Source organism: Falco naumanni, chromosome 2 (genome assembly GCF_017639655.2).
Source record: "Falco naumanni isolate bFalNau1 chromosome 2, bFalNau1.pat, whole genome shotgun sequence".
NCBI lineage: Eukaryota > Metazoa > Chordata > Aves > Falconiformes > Falconidae > Falco > Falco naumanni.
The window spans coordinates 15,066,580-15,088,136 of NC_054055.1; the positions used below are offsets into that span (position 1 = coordinate 15,066,580).

The 21,557-nt window shown below is 40.9% G+C and overlaps 1 protein-coding gene and 2 non-coding genes across 5 annotated transcripts; 2 read left to right on the forward strand and 1 right to left on the reverse strand.

Moving 5' to 3' along the window:
* Window positions 1–304: 304 nt before the first annotated feature.
* TRNAN-GUU lies at window positions 305–378 on the forward strand. The gene has a single exon. It is a non-coding gene; the product is annotated as a tRNA-Asn (tRNA).
* Window positions 379–622: 244 nt separating this feature from the next.
* Window positions 623–695, forward strand: TRNAV-AAC. Its single transcript has one exon. It is a non-coding gene; the product is annotated as a tRNA-Val (tRNA).
* Window positions 696–3,206: 2,511 nt separating this feature from the next.
* On the reverse strand, window positions 3,207–21,551 carry USPL1 (ubiquitin specific peptidase like 1). 3 transcript variants are annotated; one of them, XM_040583561.1, is made up of 9 exons: window positions 21,359–21,551; window positions 16,040–16,206; window positions 15,358–15,486; window positions 13,539–14,196; window positions 11,221–11,307; window positions 10,675–10,804; window positions 9,304–9,429; window positions 8,481–8,641; window positions 3,207–7,314 (listed from the first exon to the last, which is right to left on the reverse strand). In XM_040583561.1, exons 2-9 carry the CDS (start codon window positions 16,136–16,138, stop codon window positions 5,414–5,416), a joined length of 3,291 nt encoding a protein of 1,096 aa, XP_040439495.1. In that variant the 5' UTR covers window positions 16,139–16,206; window positions 21,359–21,551; the 3' UTR covers window positions 3,207–5,413. The 3 variants fall into 3 exon arrangements, with proteins under 3 accessions (XP_040439495.1, XP_040439494.1, XP_040439496.1); XM_040583560.1 differs by lacking the exon at window positions 21,359–21,551 and having other exon boundaries at window positions 16,040–21,323; XM_040583562.1 differs by lacking the exon at window positions 21,359–21,551 and having other exon boundaries at window positions 16,111–21,321.
* Window positions 21,552–21,557: the final 6 nt, after the last annotated feature.

Consider the following 21,557-nt stretch of genomic DNA (forward strand, 5'->3'; position numbering starts at 1 on the left):
CTCCTGCGGGAAAGGCCGCGGTGACAGCGCGGGGGGTGGTGGGGGTGGGTGGGAGGTGGTGGTGGTGTTCATGTTCTTTAGATTAAAAAAGCAAATCACCCCCAAACCCAGTGATTGCACCCCCCCACCCACCCCCCCGCCGCCCAAGGCGCTGTAGCACAAGCCGCCGTCCCGCCGCCGGGATGCCAAAGGGACGGGCGGGGGCGCGCCGCTTCCCGCGGGGACGCGCAGCCACGGCCCCCCCAAGCCCCACCCCGGCCGCCGTGGGGATCAGTAGCGGCGCGGCCAACTTCATGGCCAGGGCGTCTCTGTGGCGCAATCGGTTAGCGCGTTCGGCTGTTAACCGAAAGGTTGGTGGTTCGAGCCCACCCAGGGACGCACAGCAGTACTTTTGTGGGGCCGGGGTCTTTTTTTCTCCGCTGCGAGGCCGGTTTCGCAGCGGCGGGGTCGTATTATTTTTTGCCTGAGTCCCTCGTTGAGCCCCAGGGCCTCGTCCGCCGCCGGGAGGAGTGTCCTCAGTGGCTGCTGCCGGCGCGGCGAACGGGGTGCCGCTGTGCCGCGCGCCGCCACGCTCCCTGCGCCCGGTCAAGGGGCGCTGCAGAAAAACACAGGTTCAGCGGAAGTTTCCGTAGTGTAGTGGTTATCACGTTCGCCTAACACGCGAAAGGTCCCCGGTTCGAAACCGGGCGGAAACACCATGTATTTTCTTTCCCTACGTCACCGCGGCTTTTGGTTTTCCCGGTTCCGCCTTGAAAACGCGCCAGCGGCCGTTGGACGGAACGGCTCCGCACGGCGGGGGGAGGGGGGGGGGGGAACGGGACAGCCCCCGCGGGAGAAGGCAACAACCGACCGAGCTGGGGCTGGCGGGGCCGCGGCGGGGCTGGATGCTGATGCTTCCCCGCGCCGCACACGCTTTCCCTTCGCAAACACTTTCACCCCGTCTGCCCGGAAGGACGGCCTCGGGGGGAACAACTGAGTCTCACCTGACACGGTCTGAACGTCATCAGAAAACTTGGGACAAAACCTTCGGGAACAGTAGGGGCCCGGGTGGCAGCACTGTCACCGCTTGTCCCCGAGCGGCCATAGGCGTGGAAGAGCGTTTGGTGGCTTGTGCTGGCCGCGGGGAACGCCAGGTCACAGTCACGTCTGCAGGGCTGCAGCACAGAACACTTAAAAACTTCATCTTTCCCTAGCAAAGCGAGGCTCCAAGTCAGAGAGAAGAAAAAAAAGCGAGCCGGATACTCACTGAAATAGTTTAAAATGGTGTCTTAGAAAATCCAGATGCACTTCTCCCAGCTTTCGCCATGACTTCAGTCTCTCCCTCTGCTACACCAACAGAAAGAGCCAGGCAGCAAAGACATGGATATAGAAAAATGAAACAACCTACACAAAAAGGTGGAGTTACAGCATGGGAGAACTGTAAAACACCATTTAAAGGCTCAAGTACATATTTCATACAGAAAAATTATGCGCCATCTTCTCTTTGAGCCAAAGTGGTTGAACACAAAGTCCACTAACAGAAGGATATAAAATAATTTGGGGCTCTCTGCTTCAGCTCTCCATCTAGCATTTGCGTTGGAAGGTTCTGCACCAGGACCAGCTGCCAGGACCAAAGTTCCATTTTGCTGGAGAGGCAAGGGGAGATGCTTCCTTGCCAGGTACATCCACGGCAGGTTTCCAGTGTATTGCCAACCCTTACGGCTCATGGGTTATTTTAACATCCTGCCTACTTGCCCTGTTTCTAAAGTGGAAATCCAGGGACAAGATTACAGCTAGCCCCAACCCTGCCTTGGGCATTTATAGAAGCCCCTGTAAGATGGTCATTTGCATAAAAGAGTAATACAGACCCATGTCCAGGGAGAAATATCTCACGAGGGTTTATTTCTTCGGCCTCTCTAGAAAACATAAGCTGGAGGCACCTGGTCCCCAACAGGTAGGGGATGCCTTATGCTCCTTCCCTAGCACTTGCTCTCCTTCGTAAGCCCCATGGCTCCGCCGCGTTCTCCTGCGCTGTGCTGCTTCAGCATCTCCCTCGTACACAACTACACTGTGTTTGTGCATAGCAGTGCAAAACTAAGCATGCTGCAAACTTCATCAGCCTTGTAATCCTGTTAACCTTTCTCTCTCTCTTGCTCCATCTGCACACTGCCTCAGATCTATACTTAGACTGTAAGCTCTTCCACTCCGAGACTGAATCCTGGTGGACTTTAAATCACAGTGCACACTTTGAGCTGCATAATCTGCTTGGAAGGTTAACATACTCTGCTCTGAGCACAAAGGGGCTCACATGGAGAACAGCAGCTGTTTAGGTTTGCAAAAGGAACACAGACAAGACATGATCACTCCCATTGATACACTGTCAGAAAGGGAATAGTTATTTAAAGCAGAAACCAACGCTGGCAACAGCCACCCATGAAAAACATCAAGATCAAAATCAGATTTATAATCAGCACCACAATGAATTTTTAGGAGTGCTCCAGCAGGTACACAGCTAAAAAAACATGCAGGCAGCTCCCTTGCAGATGGGCTGGTTTATTGTAGGCAGGATGTGAGAAGGCGGCCCTTTTTCCACCCCTGTACTTTGATTAAAAGTGTTTGAACATATGAAGCAGTAAGATCTGAATCAGTGCTGCCTCCACCACAGAGCTGATTCTGACCTAAAAGCTGTAAATCTGGTAGTGCCACAATTGTGCCTTTCCCAAATCAGAAGACACAGACTGACAAGATCATGTGATGCAAGAAGTGAAGAACATGTAAAATACAATGCTTTGTAAACATGTAAAATACGAAGAACATGTAAAATACAATACTCGAAGCCTTTCCAAAAGGCTTTTGGAAATTTACCCTATAACACTGATAAAACCTCCAAAATACAGTGACTAACTTTTGCTCACTAATCGTATTTGCTATATGCCCACATAGTGTATTTCTAACAGACAGAAAACTAATACAACACTTGGTATTCTCTTTATGGCAACTAAAAAGTTGCATTTTAAAACTATTCTCAAAACAGGAAGTCCAGTAACCACCAAATTCCAAACTGTTTCTTTGGTCATGGGGTCTTCATCCAATCTCAGCTGAATTCTCACTTGCACAGGATCTGAGGCAGTAAAAAAATTACTGAAACAGACAAATCTGCACAGCATCATCTTTAGTTAATTATTCCAGAAAAAAACAGACAGCAAAGAACTTGCAACACCAAGAGATTTAGTTTCAGACTTGCTTTAATCTCAAATACTATTTATTTGCTTACGCAGCTTCTATACATACACATACCCATGCTGTATCCCACACGGCTGCAGACAGAGGACTCCTAACACCAGTTTGCAGAGGCGCTGCCAGCGGTGACCAGATTCTTGCTTCTCTCTAGGCATATATGCATAGTGGATGTGCCCCCATCCCCTTCTCTGCTTATTATAGTCCTCTCTCTTATTATAGTCCTTACCACCAGGACTCGCTCATCTTCTCTTCTTCGTGTTGCCCTACGCATTCTGCATCATGCCAATCCCAGGCTTGCTGCTTTGCTCACCCCTGTGTGTGTCATGCCCTGAGCCACTGGTGAAGGAGTTTCCACCTCACAGCTGCAGGCAGCTGCAATCCAGTCGGTCACAGATGGTATCTACACTTGAAGACAGCTCCCCACTGCTTGGGGAAACCTCTGCAAGAAGCAGTCAAGGTTGGAGGACACACTGCGCTTTAGCGGTTTGCATATATAGAACCCATTGGTTGGAAAACTCTGCAGAAATATCCTATTACCCCTCTCAAGTCTTGCAGAGGCACCTGTTTTATTCACTGATAAATCAAACTGTAATTTTAGTCACCTTTTTTTTTTTTTTTAATAGGGGAGTTCAAACAGGCAAACATTTCACCAGCAGTATAGTGGCACTTTACATTCAGAAACCATTGATTTGTTCTCTACTGTAATGTTACCAATTACAACATCTAAAACAAGGGAGCTCAAGTTCTTTACATAGACTTATATTTCAAGAATTAAACCATTCATTGTCTGAAGTGCCAGTCCGATAAACTGGTACATAATTGCCACAGAAACAGCATGGCAAGGTGAGTTCAGTGCTACTGACAGTTTATCGAACTTTTTGAACCTGGTTCAAGCAACCCAAGACCATTTAAATCTGCAGTCAATGCCTTGTAGTAACAGTTCTGTTCAATTGCACCTCCTGGAAGACTAAGACTGAAGACTTCATGGTTTGGACTTGGGTTCTAAAACAATGATAAAATGCAGAATACCTCTAAAATGGCTGAAACAAGGACTTGCTGATAAAATCCTTGTTATTTCCAAGTGCAAGAAAAATGTACAGCTAATCTGATTTAGCATATAATACCCTCAGCTCCGTGTCTAGCTAGACTCACAGCTAGCAAAACAAAAGCTATACAAACCAGAAACACCAAGATGTGAATTGCTCTGCTTACTCATTGCTGTCTTGCTACATTTTCCATTACTTCCCTTCTATTGACCTTGCCTCTCCTTGGCACGCTCGTATATGGACAGGGTGCACTGCTCTGGTTATGAAAAATCAAGTAACAACAGTAATAGGTGCTAACTTACAGTTAACTTTAATTCTTAGAAACCTTTCTTTTATTAGTGAATTTGCAGCTATTAATAACTAAAAGTCACATCTGATACCTTTTCTTAGTGCTGCAAACTCTGGCCCAAATCTTATTAATTTTACTTATAAAATAACCTGGCTCAGAAAAATATTCTACCAAATTATATTTTCAGTTACTCATGATCAAAACTCAGTATATGCCATAACTTCAAATAGGAAAATTTCTACCTTATATCCATCCTTCCTTGGATCTGAGGGGTGTTGTGTATACATCAGGGTGAGCTTGTAGAACAGTAATTCCAAAAAGAACAGAGTCTCTAACAGAATACCAGGCTTGAGTTTAGTGTTGCAAATGATCTTTGTATCAAAGGATGCAAACATACATCCCTGATCACAGAAGGTACCTTTTTTTTTTTTTTTTTTAACATCAGACAAACTAAATTCAGGAGCTAGGTGATCCTGTAAAATAAATCACTACTACCTAAATAATACTTCTTACACCGTCACATCATCAAGACTACTGAAGTTCATTACTTCTCAAACTTGGTAGAATATGGGTAAGTTTTCCACATTAAAAGCAGCAAAAGTTAAGACTCATAGGAGCTTTGAATTAAAATCATCATTATATCTGACAGCTAAAATAACTGCTTCTTAGAAAAATAAAATGCATTAAACCCTTATTTGTCTGCTACAATAAAATTTTAAGGAAAATAAAATACCACAAATATAAATTGTTCAAGTACAGCCAGTGTGCAATTAAATCAGTTAGAAAATATAATATAATAGTGCTTTGCTTCAAAATATACATAACATTGAAAATTACTTAAAACCAAGAAACCGAATATTTACCAAGTTTCAAACAGAGTTTCATCAAAATGAGGTAAATCTATGTCACCTGCCATTGAGCTCGGTGCTGAAATGGAAAACAGGTCTTCAAGGATATCTTCCCTTGTAGGACTTTCAAAGGCAAGTTTTTTCACACTGGGTTTGCTTATTGTATGAAGTTCCGAATTACTGTCCTTTACAGGACTGTAATAATTGTGGTCCTTGCTTGTCATTGCTGCATGTGGCACACAGGTCTCATCAGACACTGTCATTGCAACACTGCTGTCCACCATTTCCATATACATACATTCATCTTCACTTTTTTGAGCTTCTAAGGAAGCAACAGTTGAAGTAGGGGACAGTAATTCTGCCAGTATTTCATCACCGTTACTATGGCTAGTGCACCCTGATACAGAGTTTGCGTTAAATTCAGATTCATTATCTGCAACATCAATCTGATATTGCAGTTCCCTTAAAAAGCTCTGCAATAATTCACTGTCACTGTGAGATTCAGTTTGTGGTTGGGTGCTTACATCTCCACTCACAGGTTTTTCCTGTTTCGTCTGTTCTACTGCTAGCCTGTCCAGTGAAGCCAACTTCTTCTTTTTAGCATTAAGTTTTTTCAACAGTTTTAGGCGAAGTTTTTTTGTTTTGTCACTATCTGACTCTTCTGTCTTCCCAGAGTTAAAGCTAGGTGAATGGAACTGAGTGACTTTACCTGAGGTACCCAATGTACTTCCTAACTTATTCCAAGTTGGACCTTCAAGAGTGGTATGACTTGCTCTTGGAAGACAAGTATTTTGAGAAAATCCTTTGAAATTTGATAACGGATAAGTATTACTGTTCTGAGGAACCACTGACTTCGGGATCTCAGTTGATTTGTTTGTACCTCTGCTTTGAAATCCACCAAAGTTACTTGCTCCTTTGACTGGCAACCACACTTCACTTATTTTTTGCATTGAGGGAGTTTTGCAACTTTTCTCATTCTTGAGAGCTGAAGCACTTGAAGGCATAAAAGAATTATTCTTGTTTAATAATTTCTTTACCCAGCTTCCTACAAATCCTCTTTTTTGATCTTTGCGGGAAGGCTGAAAGGAATTATTGGCAGCAGAAGAATTGGTGACCTGAGAATTAACTATGATTTTGCTTGCATCTTTCAAGTCAGGTGATTTTTGTGTAGTATTCTCTACAGTTGAACACTTCTTGTTTAGCTGTAGTTGTGAATTTAATCCATGTTCTCTGTTAGGTAAACCAGTTCTGTCACCTGTTCTTTGAGCAAGCAATGAGTCAGGTGGGTCAGGGTCATGTATTTTGGGCACAGGAGTAGAATTTGCTGGGTTCAACTCTTCTAGAGGTAAGCAAATGCTGGAATTTTCATATAACATGCAGTTACTGCTCATAGATAGACTAGCTCCAGCAAACTCTCCTGTACATGGAGCATTAGGTGAAAAAGCTGATCCCTGCTGTTGCAGTGTGACTGTTTCAACAGCAGAGTTATTTCCCACCATCTGTCCGTTCGGCAACAATTTACCTTCTGAGTCAACTTGAATTTCTTCAAGCATCAGTGTTACAAGATCATCATGGGCCAGATTTTCTAAACCATGATGAACAATACCTTCATCCTCAGCTGCCTGCTGCTGTTTCTTATCTGGAGTTCTCACAGAATTTTCTTTGTGATGTTCTGCAAGTATTTTGTCTACAGTGTTACCAAAACCACAGTGTGACGCTGTGGAATTTGACGGTACATTATTAGGAAGAAAATCTTCAATATTTTTACTCTGGAATTGCGAATTCTGTTTTTCTGGCACATGGAATGTTTTCTTTTCCCAGATAACAATATGAATCTCTGAAGCAGGAACTTCAAATCTTTTATGTCTCTTGCAGTATGGCCCCTTTAAATCATCACATTCAAGCCAAGTTCCTGAAAAACAAATAGCAACCAGTGTAGAGACTCAGAGACTTAAAATTTAAGTCACTATCCTCAGATACTTGTCAAATATTTTTATTAACCCATTCCCCTGACAAGCAGAAAATAAAGGTTTTTTTTCTCCATTCTTTATTACATCAGAGAAAACCAGGATATTTCCACTGTAAAAAAATCAAACACAAGCAGAATTTCCAGCAATATTAATACATCAACCAAAAAAACAAAGCTAAGTTTTTTTTTTCTGTCTGAGCTAATGATGCCGACATCTTGTCTGAAAAAAACCCACAGCCCTGAGGGAAGAACCATCTCTCAAATTAAGTTTCTTTGTGGACCTTTACATTGCCTGGCTGGGAGGCAGGCAGTTAAAAAGGAACTGTTCCTTCTAATAATCTGCCTCATCATCTGCAAATTGTTCATAGATCATGAGCAAATATTTTACAGCTTTAAGAATTTTAAAATAGATTATCTGTGATGTACAGGATATTCCCAACTAGGCATTTCCCAGCGGCTCCCTCTTCATATTTAAACTCTGGCAGTATGATTTAGACAATTTTCATGTTGTCCCAATGCTTGATAAGACTGCACTCCATTCTTTCTACAAAAGCATGAGAATCAAAATACCAACTTTTCACCTTCACTGATTATGGAGTTCCCACTAATGGTATGACCATCACACCACTAGTAACATTTCTAACATGGATTTGTGCCTCTCCCTGCCTCCTCAGGTGCAGTACAGTTCATAAACGAAAAGAAACTTAGTTAATGCTGGTAGTTCCATAGGTTCCCTCACTACCAGCCAAGAATGGATTAGTAACTGGCTTCAAAATAACCAATATCATTTGTCCCACAGCCATGCTCAGACAGTATTTTTTAACTTTTACAAAGTAATGAAGAGAAAAAACTCTACCCAAATAACTTTTGCCAGTGAGTACAGTGTAGGACAGAACGCTGCTGAACAAATCAGTTACACCAAACTGAAGCCTTCACCCTGAGCAACAAAGTTCCCACAATTATTCACAAAATTTTAATATGAAGTTTACAACACAGACAGAAGAAATCCTTGATATTATAAGATGGACTGTTGAGACTATTGCAGTAACCCATAACACAGTATTTGATATAGACTCATGAAGTGTTATAATAGAATTTACGTTTCTTACCATCCGGATTCAAAGACCAGGTTATGAAGTGCTTCTTATCCGTTTGGTACTGAACAATACATGTTATTTGGTAGGTGTCTTCTTCAAACTGAAATGAATAGTTCTTCAGGTTGTTAAGTGGCAAGCCTTCTACAAAATGTATCATTAATATTGAGGGTACTCTAATAAAGAAACAATAAAGAACCAGTTTATTACAACGAAACAGTAGCAAAAGATCCTAATGAAAAAGTAAGGCAGCTCAAAGAGTATGTGGTTCCCCCTTTACTATTCTGCTTTCACACTGGACTCTTCAGATTGCACAGTAGTCACAGGATAAGAATGCCCCAACTGGATATTCTATTTTGTTACAGATTAGGGGAAAAAACCCAACATCACATATGGGATTTTGGTCATTGGGAAGTGGTGAAAAAACCCAGGAGACAGCTGTGGCATAACCACAGTAGGAAAGGACATTGTTCCCGAATCAAACTAGTAAACAGATGATCAAACAGCAGTTTTACCCAGCAATGGCAAGGGTTGTGAAAAGGCTGACACTGCGTATCAGTTGTCTATATTTACTACTTGGTATTTTTGACCTGGCTCAAACACATGTGCTGGTCAGCATGTTAAACACTGCTCTATGTTTCGTGTTTATTAAACACTATTTGCCATTTCAGCATTTAAGAACGATCTAGAATCTTTAAAAGTGAGTATTTATCAGAGTCTAAAGTTTAGCATCTCTGTAAACCCAAGATAATAGTTTGGTTTGGAAAGTGATACGTTCAATAATTAAAGTCTCAGAATTTTATGTATTTTATTTTCAAGTTCATATATGCAAACTTACTTTTCCAAAATCATCTGTCTTCTTTGAGATCTATCACCACAGTTATTACATGGTCCAACATGAATAGCGTTAAGTGGATGCCAATCAGCAATTATATTTGTGAACGTTGTTAGTGTTTTCCTACATCTGGACACACAGAGAGAAAAAATAAGTTTAGTTGCTGATCAGAAAACAATAAATATACACACTTTGCCAGGAGAAAAAAAGTTATTAAAACATTATGCCAAAGCCAAATTCTCTTCATATTCATGCCATTTGTGTGAATTCCACTGTGACTGCATCACGTCCAAGTCAGCACTAAATTCAGTTCTGCCAAACAGTATCAGTCATCATTTGTTTTCAGCAGCTCTGTGGCCTTCAGTTTCACATTATTTGCTCTTTCTCCCTTAGCATGTTACCTTTGTTTCCTTTCCAGCATAAGATAGAGCTTGTACCAGGATCCACGTAATTTACTAGCTAATACAGAATCTCAAGGAGAGAAGGAAGCAGTAACAAATTACCTCAGAATCCATGTTACACAAGGTCTAGCTTTCAAAAAACAGTACATTCAGAGCAGAGATTACACAGAGGTTATATTGTATGAAAATACAATGTACGGGATATTAAAGTGAAATAACATAGTTTATTCATTCATTAGCCCCAGAAAGGACTTCCTTTATATTCAACGTAAGCTATTCAACTTTTAAAGAAAAAACAGTATGTAACAAAGCCTCTTGAACACATCCTATTAACCAGGACTACACATCGGCTGGCAGCGTAACAGCATTAATCTCATCTCACTTGGGGATCTAGAATTTTAATGTATAAACCTAAGATAGCGGAAGGAAACAGGTGTTTTTCAAATTATGCTAGCTGTCTTCTGAAGGTGTCTCTCTTTTTCTGATGACTCTAAAAGGAGTCTAAATTACTAGCTTGTACCTGCAGCTACACAGAACTAAACCAATTCTAAAGAAATTCCTTCCCTGTAATACTATTTGAAAATAGGTAAATATGTATGAGAATCTGATTTTTTTGTAATCCAAATGAATATTACAGATATTCTTCAACAGCAAAAGTGTACTAGGACTATATTCTTTAGAACTGCAACAATTTGTATACTCTCAGCAAAATATCAGAGTGACCATGGCCAGGGACTCACACAGTTACCTATTATTTCTTTCTTAATTAAGTGATAACATGGTTTCCTAATATATGGCATAGCAGTAAACTATTTGCAAATGCTAGCCTAAAAAAAGCGGATCATGTAAAACTTCACCAGCAAGCTTAAGCTGTACAAAACCTGGAGATCTGAAGAAAGCCAACTATTACATGCAAATTTTAAAAATGTAAGGAAGAACAGTTATATAGAAGCTACTTAAATAAAAATCTCACCGGTCCTGGTATTTGTAGCCACAACATAAACATTCAAACTTCCATGAGAAAGAATGCAAGAATAGTTTCTCAGCTTGTTGATCCAGTCGTAAGAGTAGAGGGAGCGCAAACACTGGGCTCTCCTTCATACCTTCAAAGATGGGGCAGAAAAAACAGCCACTGAATATTTGAAATCAGCTTGCAGTACTTCAGAAAGGAAGATAAGCTTAGTGCTATGATTTTCATTCCAGTTATCTGTTCAAGGCTGTACTTCTAATCCTCACAGCAAAGGGACTGATCCATGTTATTAGGTTGTTACCAATGATGATTTCATGACTACAGCATAGTTACAAAGATGAGAATATGCTCTCTAAAAAGTCAAAAACAGTCAAGGGACAAACCAGTTGATCACACTGTAAAGTATGTGTATGTCACCAATAAAAACAAATTTATTTGCAAACTGTCTTGTATGCATCCATACACGCTTATTTTTATGTACTGACATACAAGGCTTTACATGTAGAGTTTCCTGAAAGTAAATACTGCGATACTATGCTGATTACTTACCCAATTCACACTTAAGCTGAGGCTGAAGCTTTGTAAACATTCTGTTTCTGATTTCACTGAGGTAAGATTCTGCTTTTGGAAGAACATCTAAAGAAAAAAATACATATGCCTTCGTGTATTTATGTGTAACATCCCCACCCTTTCATACACGTACGTACCCCTAACATGCACTCATTCTCTGAAAACCGGTGCCTTTCAAGCTGATCCCTACTTGCTTAAAACTGTTGGTAAAATAGCCAGTGCTTGGTATTCACAGGTTTGAAAATTAGAGAAGAATTTACACAAGTTGTCGACATTTTACTGCAGCCTGCTAACCGATAATTACTCAACCTGACAAATTATGGCTAAGAGCGTGTACCAACAGCTAGATAGTAACAACATTTCAGGATAGTGTAACCAGACATTACAAACCCTGGAGATTCAGAGATTAAGAGTGGATTTTAAAACGTAAACATTAAGATGAAGAGTCCAAAAATTTGCTTACATGCTTTCTAATGATGTTATACAATTCATAACAAAACATTTAAATGTATTGTTCCAGATTAAATACTGATTTCCTAAGTCAGCCTTTAAAATAGTTTTAGAAATACTTTGTGTGCTTTATGTATCTTATTATGTATTTTAAATTTACTAGTTGTTTCTACGCAAATGCATTCTTTAAATGCAAGCAAGAATAAAACTTCTACTACACAATCATGATCATAATGTACACAAATTAAAGGAAGGATTTAGAATAGCTCTTGAAACTAATACTTATAAAATCTATCTATATATAAAAAGGTAAAAAAGTTTATTGCATCTCAATTGCTTTTGATTGTTTTTAAGAACAGCTGTATGTAAAAGATACTGAAAAACTACACAGATGGGCAGAATAAACATTACACCTATTCTCCACAACAGTACTCTTCATCCAATCTCCTATCCACTGTTCCCCAAATAAACTAACTGGGTTTGCAGCAATGCCTGGAAATGAAAAAGTTTAAGTTATCACAAACGATACTATATTCCAACACTCAACATCCCCATTTAAGGGTTCTTGCACACCAGAGCTCCTTTGCAAATACAGCACAACAGAGGAGAAAGAAAAACATCTGAGACAGGCTCTGTGATGGTAGAATGCTTCCAGGTAATAGGCTGGAAACCTAAAATCAAACAGCCTGACTTTCTGGCAAGCAGATTACATGAACTACTTCAGAATCTTTTGGGGAATTTTTTTTTTTTTTGTTCCCCTCCAAAAAATAGTATGTCTTCTCTGCCACAAGGTGGATTAAACAATTTTTGATACACCTATTGTTTTTCCCAGAAAAGATATTAATTTCTTCAAGTTATCTGATGCTGTTCTTGGACTATAGTCTATCTATTCAACCACAAACTTTCCCTGGAATGTCTGTTGAAAAAAAATAAATCATGAAACGTACCAGCTAACCAGAGATCTGTATTAATTCTCTAACAGATGATGACTTAGAAGTTCAGACTTACGACACCAACAGGCCAGGTCAAGAGAACTAAGAAAAACACGTCTTAGTTTAAGATTCTTAAACTGAGTCCACAGCACAGAAAATGATCAAAGGCCATACTAGTAGATTACAGTGTCACATCCTCCTCTGACTCCAGTTGTGCTGCCTGGAAGGTTGCCCCCAGCTGCTCATCACTGCCCCAGTGCCTGAAGTTACAGCCCTTGAACATATTAAGCTGCACTTGTGAGCACTCACTAACCCTTTCCAGACAAGGTTCCAGAACTAGGTTAATGCGTTTGCCTAATTTTGACTGAAACACGTTAGAAAGCACTATCATCCACACCAGAGCTTGTAGACCTCAGGGAAAGCATTCCTTCGAGTGCAGCTGCAGCCAAAAGAGAACATATGTTCACAGCTTTACTATTTTTGGTGTGACAAGGCAACTGCCCGCTTATAAAAGGATATAAACCACAAGAGAAATTATTTTGAAGATTAAGATTAGAACAGCATCTTAATATGTTAACCAATAGAGGGGAAGGAAACAGGGTAAGGCTCAATTACACCATCAATTTGCAAATTCTCTGTGTGGGATATGACCCAAAAAAACAAATCAAGAGATGCTTAGTGTTTGATGCCTTCAAAGCGTGCCTGTTTGCCCCAAGAAAAACAATGTATAAGGTTACTAGGATTCTGCTAGATTAAGCACTCCACTTTGTAAAGTCACAGTAATGGGTTGTAACTCATTTTTTTGTGATCCTGAAATAGAAGGAGGCATATTTAAGTGCACTGTACTAAATTCCACATATCTGTAGCAAGTAAGATCACTCTGAATATGAAGAAACAGCAGCTAAATTTACTCACCTTTTACTTCACTTCTTTTACAGGTATTCAGAAGCACAGTTGCTTGATTATATTTTGTTAAGAGTTTCTGGAGTAAACATTTCTCATCATTATATTCCTCTGCTAGAGCACATTTTAATGTTTCTAAGTGTACTAGTGCCGACAAAATACAATCTAACCAACAAAGATTATGTATGTTTCTCCACTGAAGACATAAATCTGTGTTATTAGCAGAATCTTTATCATCTTTGAGCAAAATTTCAGACGTTGTTGAGAAAAGTTCAGAATTTGGCAAGAGTTGTGTTTTGGGACTAGAAGTCCTAGGCGGGCTTTGTTGATAGCTGTTGGTGTTGGCAGTTGTTTCAAGATCTGCCTTCTGCATGTGGGACTCCACATTGTTACTAGGTTTTTGCTGGTCATTTTGTAACACATCATGTAGGCTTGACTTGGGAATGCATAAACTATTCTGATAACATCTGACAACAGGGTCTGTATTGTTAGTGTGCTCAACTGTTACCACAGTATTAGTTCTTGATTTTTTCGGATGTGATTCAGAAGGAGAACAGTCACTGACATCACACAATTTCCTTTTCTTATGGACAGATGGAACTTGATGATTTTCTGAACCAGCAGAAATAATTATGCTGTTTAATGGTTTATAGCCAAGTGGATAGATACACTAAAGGAAAGAAAGAAAGTTACAGTGAGATCTACATAGCAATTTCAGGTGTACAGGAGCTAAAAATGTATATACCATACTCTTAAAATGGAATGTAAGACTTCTGGAAAGTGATATTTTAATGAAATAAACACATAAATTCAACATATGTATGACAGGAAGACTGTTTTTTCCAACTCCTGTCTTATAAGCAATTGTGAAGTAAATATCTCAGTAGTGATCATCAACACTACTTCTCCAGTAAAGGCTTCCAACCCTTGAAAACCACCTAGTTTTACTAAGGAGAGCCCTCTTCTCTTATTTTGCTAAATCCATTCCTCTAGGCTACGGATTTGGCATTATCATCAGGTGCCTGAGACACCACTGGCGCCAAAACTGGCAGGGTATCTTTCAGGCTAGCCCAACACAGACCAGGTGTTGTCAGGGTCTTTTATATATATGTGGCTAGTCTGCAACCAGAATATAGTCAAATCACTATTACCAATCTCCAGAACAATACTATGATTATTTAAAAGCAGGGAAGGATGGGAAAAGCAACTCGGAGACCCACAAGGCCTAGTCTCTACAAGGGCACCAGTCCATATGAGATTGCTACACCCTCCCCATGTACACGGAGCAGTGAAGAAGAGAGAGACAGCAAAACCACAACTCAAACATTAAGCAGCACAGAAATCCAACTAAAGTTAAAACTTAAAAGGGGAAAAAAGGAAAAAAAAACCAACAACAACAACAAAAAAAACCCCACTGCAATTATAACAACAAAACTATTTGCATTACCCAGACATAAAGAAGGGAAAATAGGAGACTCACATCTGCAAGAGTCATGTTTTAGTTACCTGGATTATCAAATTTTCACCTTACTATTCTGATGCGTACACAGATTTATTTAGTATCATTTGTGTTCCCTTGTTGCACAAGGGAAACTGTTCATTCTTATCTACTCTTTTTAATTCTTCAGGGTAGCTAGCTATGCCTAAACAGTGCATTTACACAGGTTAGTTACGTTTTTGTCTGTACACAGGCAAACATCATCCAGCATATGGACTCAAAAGGGTCCAGTTTCAACAATCTGCTCACCACCAACAATCTTAAACCTAAAAGAAGTGTAACTGCTGAAGGTAAAGGCCTCTGCACAAACAAATAAAACCGTTAGTGTAATACCTGAGGATTTTCACAAAGAAGAATGGACTCTTGAAAATTAATGCGGTAAGTCCGTAAAACTTGGATCTGGCCCTTCTCTTTGCAGGCTGGACAATACTCACATGCAGTTGTTTCCACAGGATTACAATTCTAAAAAAAAAAAAATTTTTTTAAAAAAAGCAGCATAAATTTATGTATTTCATGTATTATCCCAACGTAAGACATACATATATACCAAGACAGAAAACCAGCGTGCAACTTCTAATACCTAATAGAATTTTTAAAAGTAAACTAGATTTTTTTAATATTTATAGGATATATTTTTGTATGCTAGTGTTCTAAATAAATTTATCTTTTGATTTTAATATTCAAATATTTAATAAGGTATCTTTAACAACACAATTAAGCAACTTTTTGTTCTACTTGAACTGAACCACAGGATACTTATCGCCAGGGAACACAAGCTCAGATCTTTGAAAGACAAATCAGCTTTCACAGGAATGCAAACAGTCATAAAAATAGTGCCATTAAAAAATCATAGGCACAGATTTACTTAGAATAATCTTAATCTTTCGCCATTGTTATAGATTTCCGTGGAAAATAATTTTGAGAATTTTTTTGGTAAAATTAAGACCAATTAAAAATCTCTCAAAGCAGAGAAAAATATGAACTTTGCACACATGTAAAACAAGTTTCAACTGACTTTTCCCAAATACCCCACCATGTGGAGTGTCGATTTCCCTATACCAGTCCCTTCTCCAATCACTTGCAAACCATTTGTAGTCTTCTGGGTATCCATCATTCTGAGCCACTGGCTAATTTATGTCACTTGTAACAATGTCATGACCACTAAGGATTTTTCAAAGACTCCTGAAAAATAAGAAGTGAATAAAACAATTAAAGAAAAATTAGATAAATTTTGTGGGAAAAAAAATATACCAACAATAATGCAGCCTGCACATTCTGTGAAAATGGATTCAGAAGAGTATTTTCTTCACTGAAAATATTTACTTTCTAGCGCAGATTATGAACTCAAAACTTTAAGTCACCTAATAGATTTAACAGCTTTAGGCCTTGAATTTGCAAGCTTATCTATGCATTGCTTTCTACAAGGTCTCGCATATTTTCCAAGTGCATTATGCTTTGCAGAAACATCAGTGTTTTGCCTGAGCATCTCAGCTTACTGCACCTAAGCCTCAAAGAAAGAACTTGTTTAAAAATGGCTACAGTAAGATCCCACACAGTTATAGATGGCTGCTGAGGAACATTAAAAAAAAATAATAATAAAAAAAACCAACCCACTGTTGCATCTTTCAAAACAGTGAATTCATTGCATAATAAACTATTAAAAGTTTATCCTGCAAACATTGCAATTTTTAACTACAGAAGGGCATCCTGCTGCTACTGCCACGTTTTTGAAACCTCTAATGTCATTTTAACAGGGTTACAGACTTCCTAGCAAACTAAAGCTCTTCCACAGTTACCATTGCTCTATAACTCCATTGCATATTTTACAAGTGACATTGAACATTCTGTTTCAAATGATTTCTCAAATTCAGGGGGAAATTTTGCCTTTCTCACATACCACACATGCACAGAGACACATCTATGGAGGACAACTTCAGTAAGAACCAGATGCACGTCAGAAGGCATATCCCTAAGTCCACTCCTTCACTGGCACTGAGGCTAACAACACCCTGAATCAACCAGAAAAACAGAGATTTAGAACTACAGGGATCCAGTTCTGCTCCTGCTGACTTCAAATGGAACTAACTAGAATAAATACATCTCTCTAAGATGTAGGACATAATTAAGGCAAGTTGAATTGTGAAGTCATCAATGTAATATCTTTCAGCCATGACTGTTCCCTTTTCATCACTTTCACTGAACAACATCCTCTCCCACACCATGATGTCCTTTCAACCCTTTCTTACACTATAGCACTAACTCAGATCATACTTCCTGTGAAAAAAAGAAATTTCCCAAGATATTCTTGGAGACCTGCGTAAATACCAGTTCAACCCAAACTGTTTATAATACTGGGCAAGGATTGACCCTACAGAACTGAACAGAATGCTAAAATCCAACAGAACATGAATAAAAAAAAAGAGCACTAGAAAAAATTTAACAACTCATTTCAAATCAATCTCTAATGGCAACTAAAGAGAAAGTCAAAATGAGATGATAAGGACACGTTCAATGCATTCAGCATTACCATGCTGCAGCGTACAAAGATACCCTGACTCATAAAACTAATGGCCGTAATGGAAGGTAAGAACATAAAAACATCAACCCACATGCCTTAGAGCGCATTCTTAGTTTTCCAAGTAGAGTTGGAAGGTGTGCAAGAAACACCATGGTCCCAGACTCACTCAAGGTAAAAATTAATGAATTAGCTTAAAGTATACAAGCTTGTTGGACTATAAAGGAAAGCCAAGCTCCCCAATTTTTCATGCAGTGGCAATAGTACTATTACACTGCGACTCAACTCTCTTACCGTACAATAGTCAAGCGAGGACCTTGAGTTTTTTTATACAATTTGTGCAGATATCAACCACACTAAAACACTGAACAACTTTACCCTCCATTCTATAGCTAGTAAAAAAAATGCCTCTAACTTGTTCAGGGGACTTTTACTCAATTCCTTGGCCTGAAGCAGTCTCAGCTGTCCAGAGTAAATAAAATACATAGATCACACAACTGTAACTCCAGGCAATTTCTCACCACACAAATACAACACACACTGAAAGGTTAGTAACACTAACAACCTGCAGGTTATTCCTTTTTAAGTATGTCTTGGTTTTATAAAATGTATTTATTTATTTGCAGGTCCCCGTTATACCTCTCAAAAGGAAAGCAATTATTTTTTTTTGTTATGTTCTCTGTTACTGCTGCTCTTCTTTTTATCATTTAAATACTGTTCTGAGATGTACGATACCTCCCTCAACTATTATCACCCAGCAATAGTACTATAGTACCGGCATAAAGACTTTTATTGCACTTTTGAATATAATAAACATTTTAAAAGTATTAATTGTCCTTTCATTTCAAGGACATAAACACAACAAGCAAATAAAACGGATCTGCCAGTACTAGATAGGCAGAGTTGTACCAAGTGGCCTGCCTGTACTTTGCAGAATTTGTAACATTACAGCAAGTTATTAGTGAACTTTGCACAATGTACAAAAATTGGGCATCAGATCAACAGCTGCCAAGAAAAACAGACAATTAAAAGACTGCTGTGTCAAGTACTGAAACAACCCATTGTAGCAATGTGTAGTATCCGTATTACAGATGGGAAAGCACACAGGAATGTGCTTTCAAGCTTACGGAGTCACATTTAAAATCATTTATGCTACTTTCCTTCTTTTATCCTGGATACTTGAAAAATGTAATGCAAAATATGCTATGGACCTGATAAAATTACTAAGGCTATTGTTATGCTTTCTTGAGCAAAGGAGTTGATCTAATGGCTCACTGCTGCAGAATAGGGAGGTCTCTCTTCTTTCTCTCCCCCCTACCTTCTCTGACAGCTCACATCCTTATCAGACTTTCCACAAGCTAAATGAGCTCACAAACCAGCAGAAACGTCAGTAAAACACAAGTTTTTCTACTATTCTAGTGAGTTAAATTGGCCTGTGAGAAGGTTCAATGAGCTAAAGAGCTGACAGGGCAGAAGACTGAAGAGGGGAAGGACTGCAGAGATATGGGTTTGATGGATGGACTGTTAGATGGCTAAGGAATTGGCCGGGTGGCCACATCCAAAGAGTTCAATGTCCCAAGTAGAAACCAGTAATGAGTGGCGTCCCTCAGGGGTCTGTATTAGACCAATACTATTTAATATCTTGATCAATGACATAGAGAGCAGGACTGAGTGCAACCTCACAAGTTTGTGGATGACACCAAGCTGAGTGATGCAGTTGACATGCTATAGGGAAGAGATGCCATCCAGAGGGACTCTGACAGGCTAGAGAGGTGGGCCAAAGCGAACCTCATGAGGCTTAACAAGGCCAAGTGCAATGTCCTGCACCGGGGTCAGGGCAACCCTCAGTATCAATACAGGCTGGGAGATGAAGGGATTGAGAGCAGCCCTGCAGAAAAGGACTTGGGGGTGTTGGTGGATGAAAAACTGGAAATGAGCCAATAATGTATGCTTGCAGGCCAGACAGCCCGTCCGACCCTGGGCTGCATCAAAAGAAGCGTGGCTACCAGATCAGGGGAGGTGATTCTACCCCTCTACTCTGCTCAGGTGAGAGCCCACCTGGAGTACTGGGTCCAGCGCTGGAGTCCTCAGCACAGGAAAGACATGGACCTGTTGGAGCAGGTCCAGAGGAGGGCCACAAAAATGTTCGGAGGGATGGAGCAATTCTCATATGGAGAAAAGCTGAGAAGGTAGGGGTTGTTCAGCCTGGAGGAGAGAAAGCTCCAGGCAGACCTTACTGTGGCCTTTCAATACATAAAGGGGGCTTATAAGAAAGATGGAGAGACCTTTTACCAGGGCCTGTAGTGACAGGACAAGGTGCAACTGTTTTAAATATTAAGAGGGTAGATTTATACTGGAGGTAAGGAAGAAATTCTGTAGACACTGGGGCAAGTTGGCCATGGAAGTTGTGGATGCCCCATCACTGGGAACGTTCAAGGCCACACTGGACACGACTTTGAGCAACCTGATGTAGTGGAAGTTGTCCCAGCCCACAGCAGGGCGGTTAGACTTCATTAGATTTAAAAGTCCCTTCCAGCCTAAACCATTGCATGATGCTGTGGTAAAAGGGACCTGGACCTTTTCATAATAGTAAGCTGTACCTTGTGAAACAGTACCTTATAAATAAAAATCAGTTACAAACTGTAGCAAGCAGGTGACAAAACACTGACTACATTACAGTGAAAAGAACATCTCCCCTTTGTTCAAAGACTAAAAAGAACACTTAAAACCGACCTTCTTGTAAATCATCTTACAAGTCTTCTTTCCTTCATCAAGGGGATATTGAAAAGATGAAAAGAAACAAACAAAAGATGAAAAGAAACAAACAAAAGGAAAATATCCATTGCATTATTAGTCACCTCTCCATTCTTTATACAAGAAGAAATTAGACTATGAACGTTTTTCTGTATCTGAGGTCATAACCATAAAAATTCAAGTCACAATAAAAAAAAATTACAATTTTGGCTACAAAATGTGTTCCATTAAGTGCAACTATAACAAGACATCACTGCTGTTACAAGGTAACTCTCTCTACTGGGCAGCCTGTAACTGCTGTGCATAACTGCAAATCTCTTTATGTGGAGGCAAACACAAATTTCTTCCCTGCAAGATGCCTAACCCAACCTAAGGTGAACAAGGATAAAACTGATGCTCACAACGTTTGTTACTCTGCTGTTCTAAAAGTTTCTTCTACAGTCAGTTTTCTCTTAAACCTTTTCATATTTAATACGTGTATGACAGGGGACAGGGACTACCCGTTTTGTTGACAAATCATTCCGTCCTTCCGGAAAAAAACCAGCGAGCAGTGTGGGGCAAACAAAGCCTGAACTAGTGTAGCTTATTACAGCCGCAGCTATGAGATGGAGGATTTCAGGAAGGGACCTGGCCCAGGGGGGCCAGCTCCCACCCAGGGGTCCCCGCCTGGTGCCCCCCGCCCCCGAGGGCGCTGGGCTGCCGCGTACACCCGCGGGGAAACGGCCGCCTGAGCCCTCAGCCCGCAGCCAGAGCCATCCACAGCTACCTATGTTAAGACTATAGAAGCCTGTGCTCGGTGCACGCCTGCACATATGCGTGCACCGGTGCCTCAGCGAGCGCGCCTTCCATCGCACGGCGCTCCCGGCCAGCGCCACCCGAGCGGAGGGACCGCACGCCTCAGCCGCGCAGCTACTGACATGAAATACTCAGTCGGCATTCGGAACCCGCAGGGGCCCCGCTCCGCCGCGGAACGGGCACCCCGCCCCCCGCCGGAGGGCTCCAAGCACCCCGCCGAGCGCCGCGGCCGCCCCTCCCGCCGCCCGGCCTGCCGGGCCCCGCTCTCACCTGCTAGCTGCTGCCGCCGCGCCGCCGCTCCCGGTCCCCGGCGCCGCGCGAGGCACACGCAGCCCCAGGCCCGGGCTCCCTCGGCGGCCTCCCGGCGCGGCCCGCACCGCTGGGCACCGGCCGTTACGTGCCGCCGTCTCCCCGGGGCGGCCGGCACCGTAAAGCCCAGCCCACGCCGCCGCCCGCCCGGCTGCTGCGC

Excerpts from the sequence above, each read along its gene's own strand:
- USPL1 (XM_040583561.1), bottom strand. The coding sequence starts at position 16,138 with ATGATGGATACCCAGAAGACTACAAATGGTTTGCAAGTGATTGGAGAA. Across the intron at positions 11,308-13,538 it reads TAAAAGAAGTGAAGTAAAAG|ATGTTCTTCCAAAAGCAGAA; the intron begins GTGAGTAAATTT and ends TTTTTTCTTTAG. Across the intron at positions 9,430-10,674 it reads GGCTACAAATACCAGGACCG|ATGTAGGAAAACACTAACAA; the intron begins GTGAGATTTTTA and ends CTGTGTGTCCAG.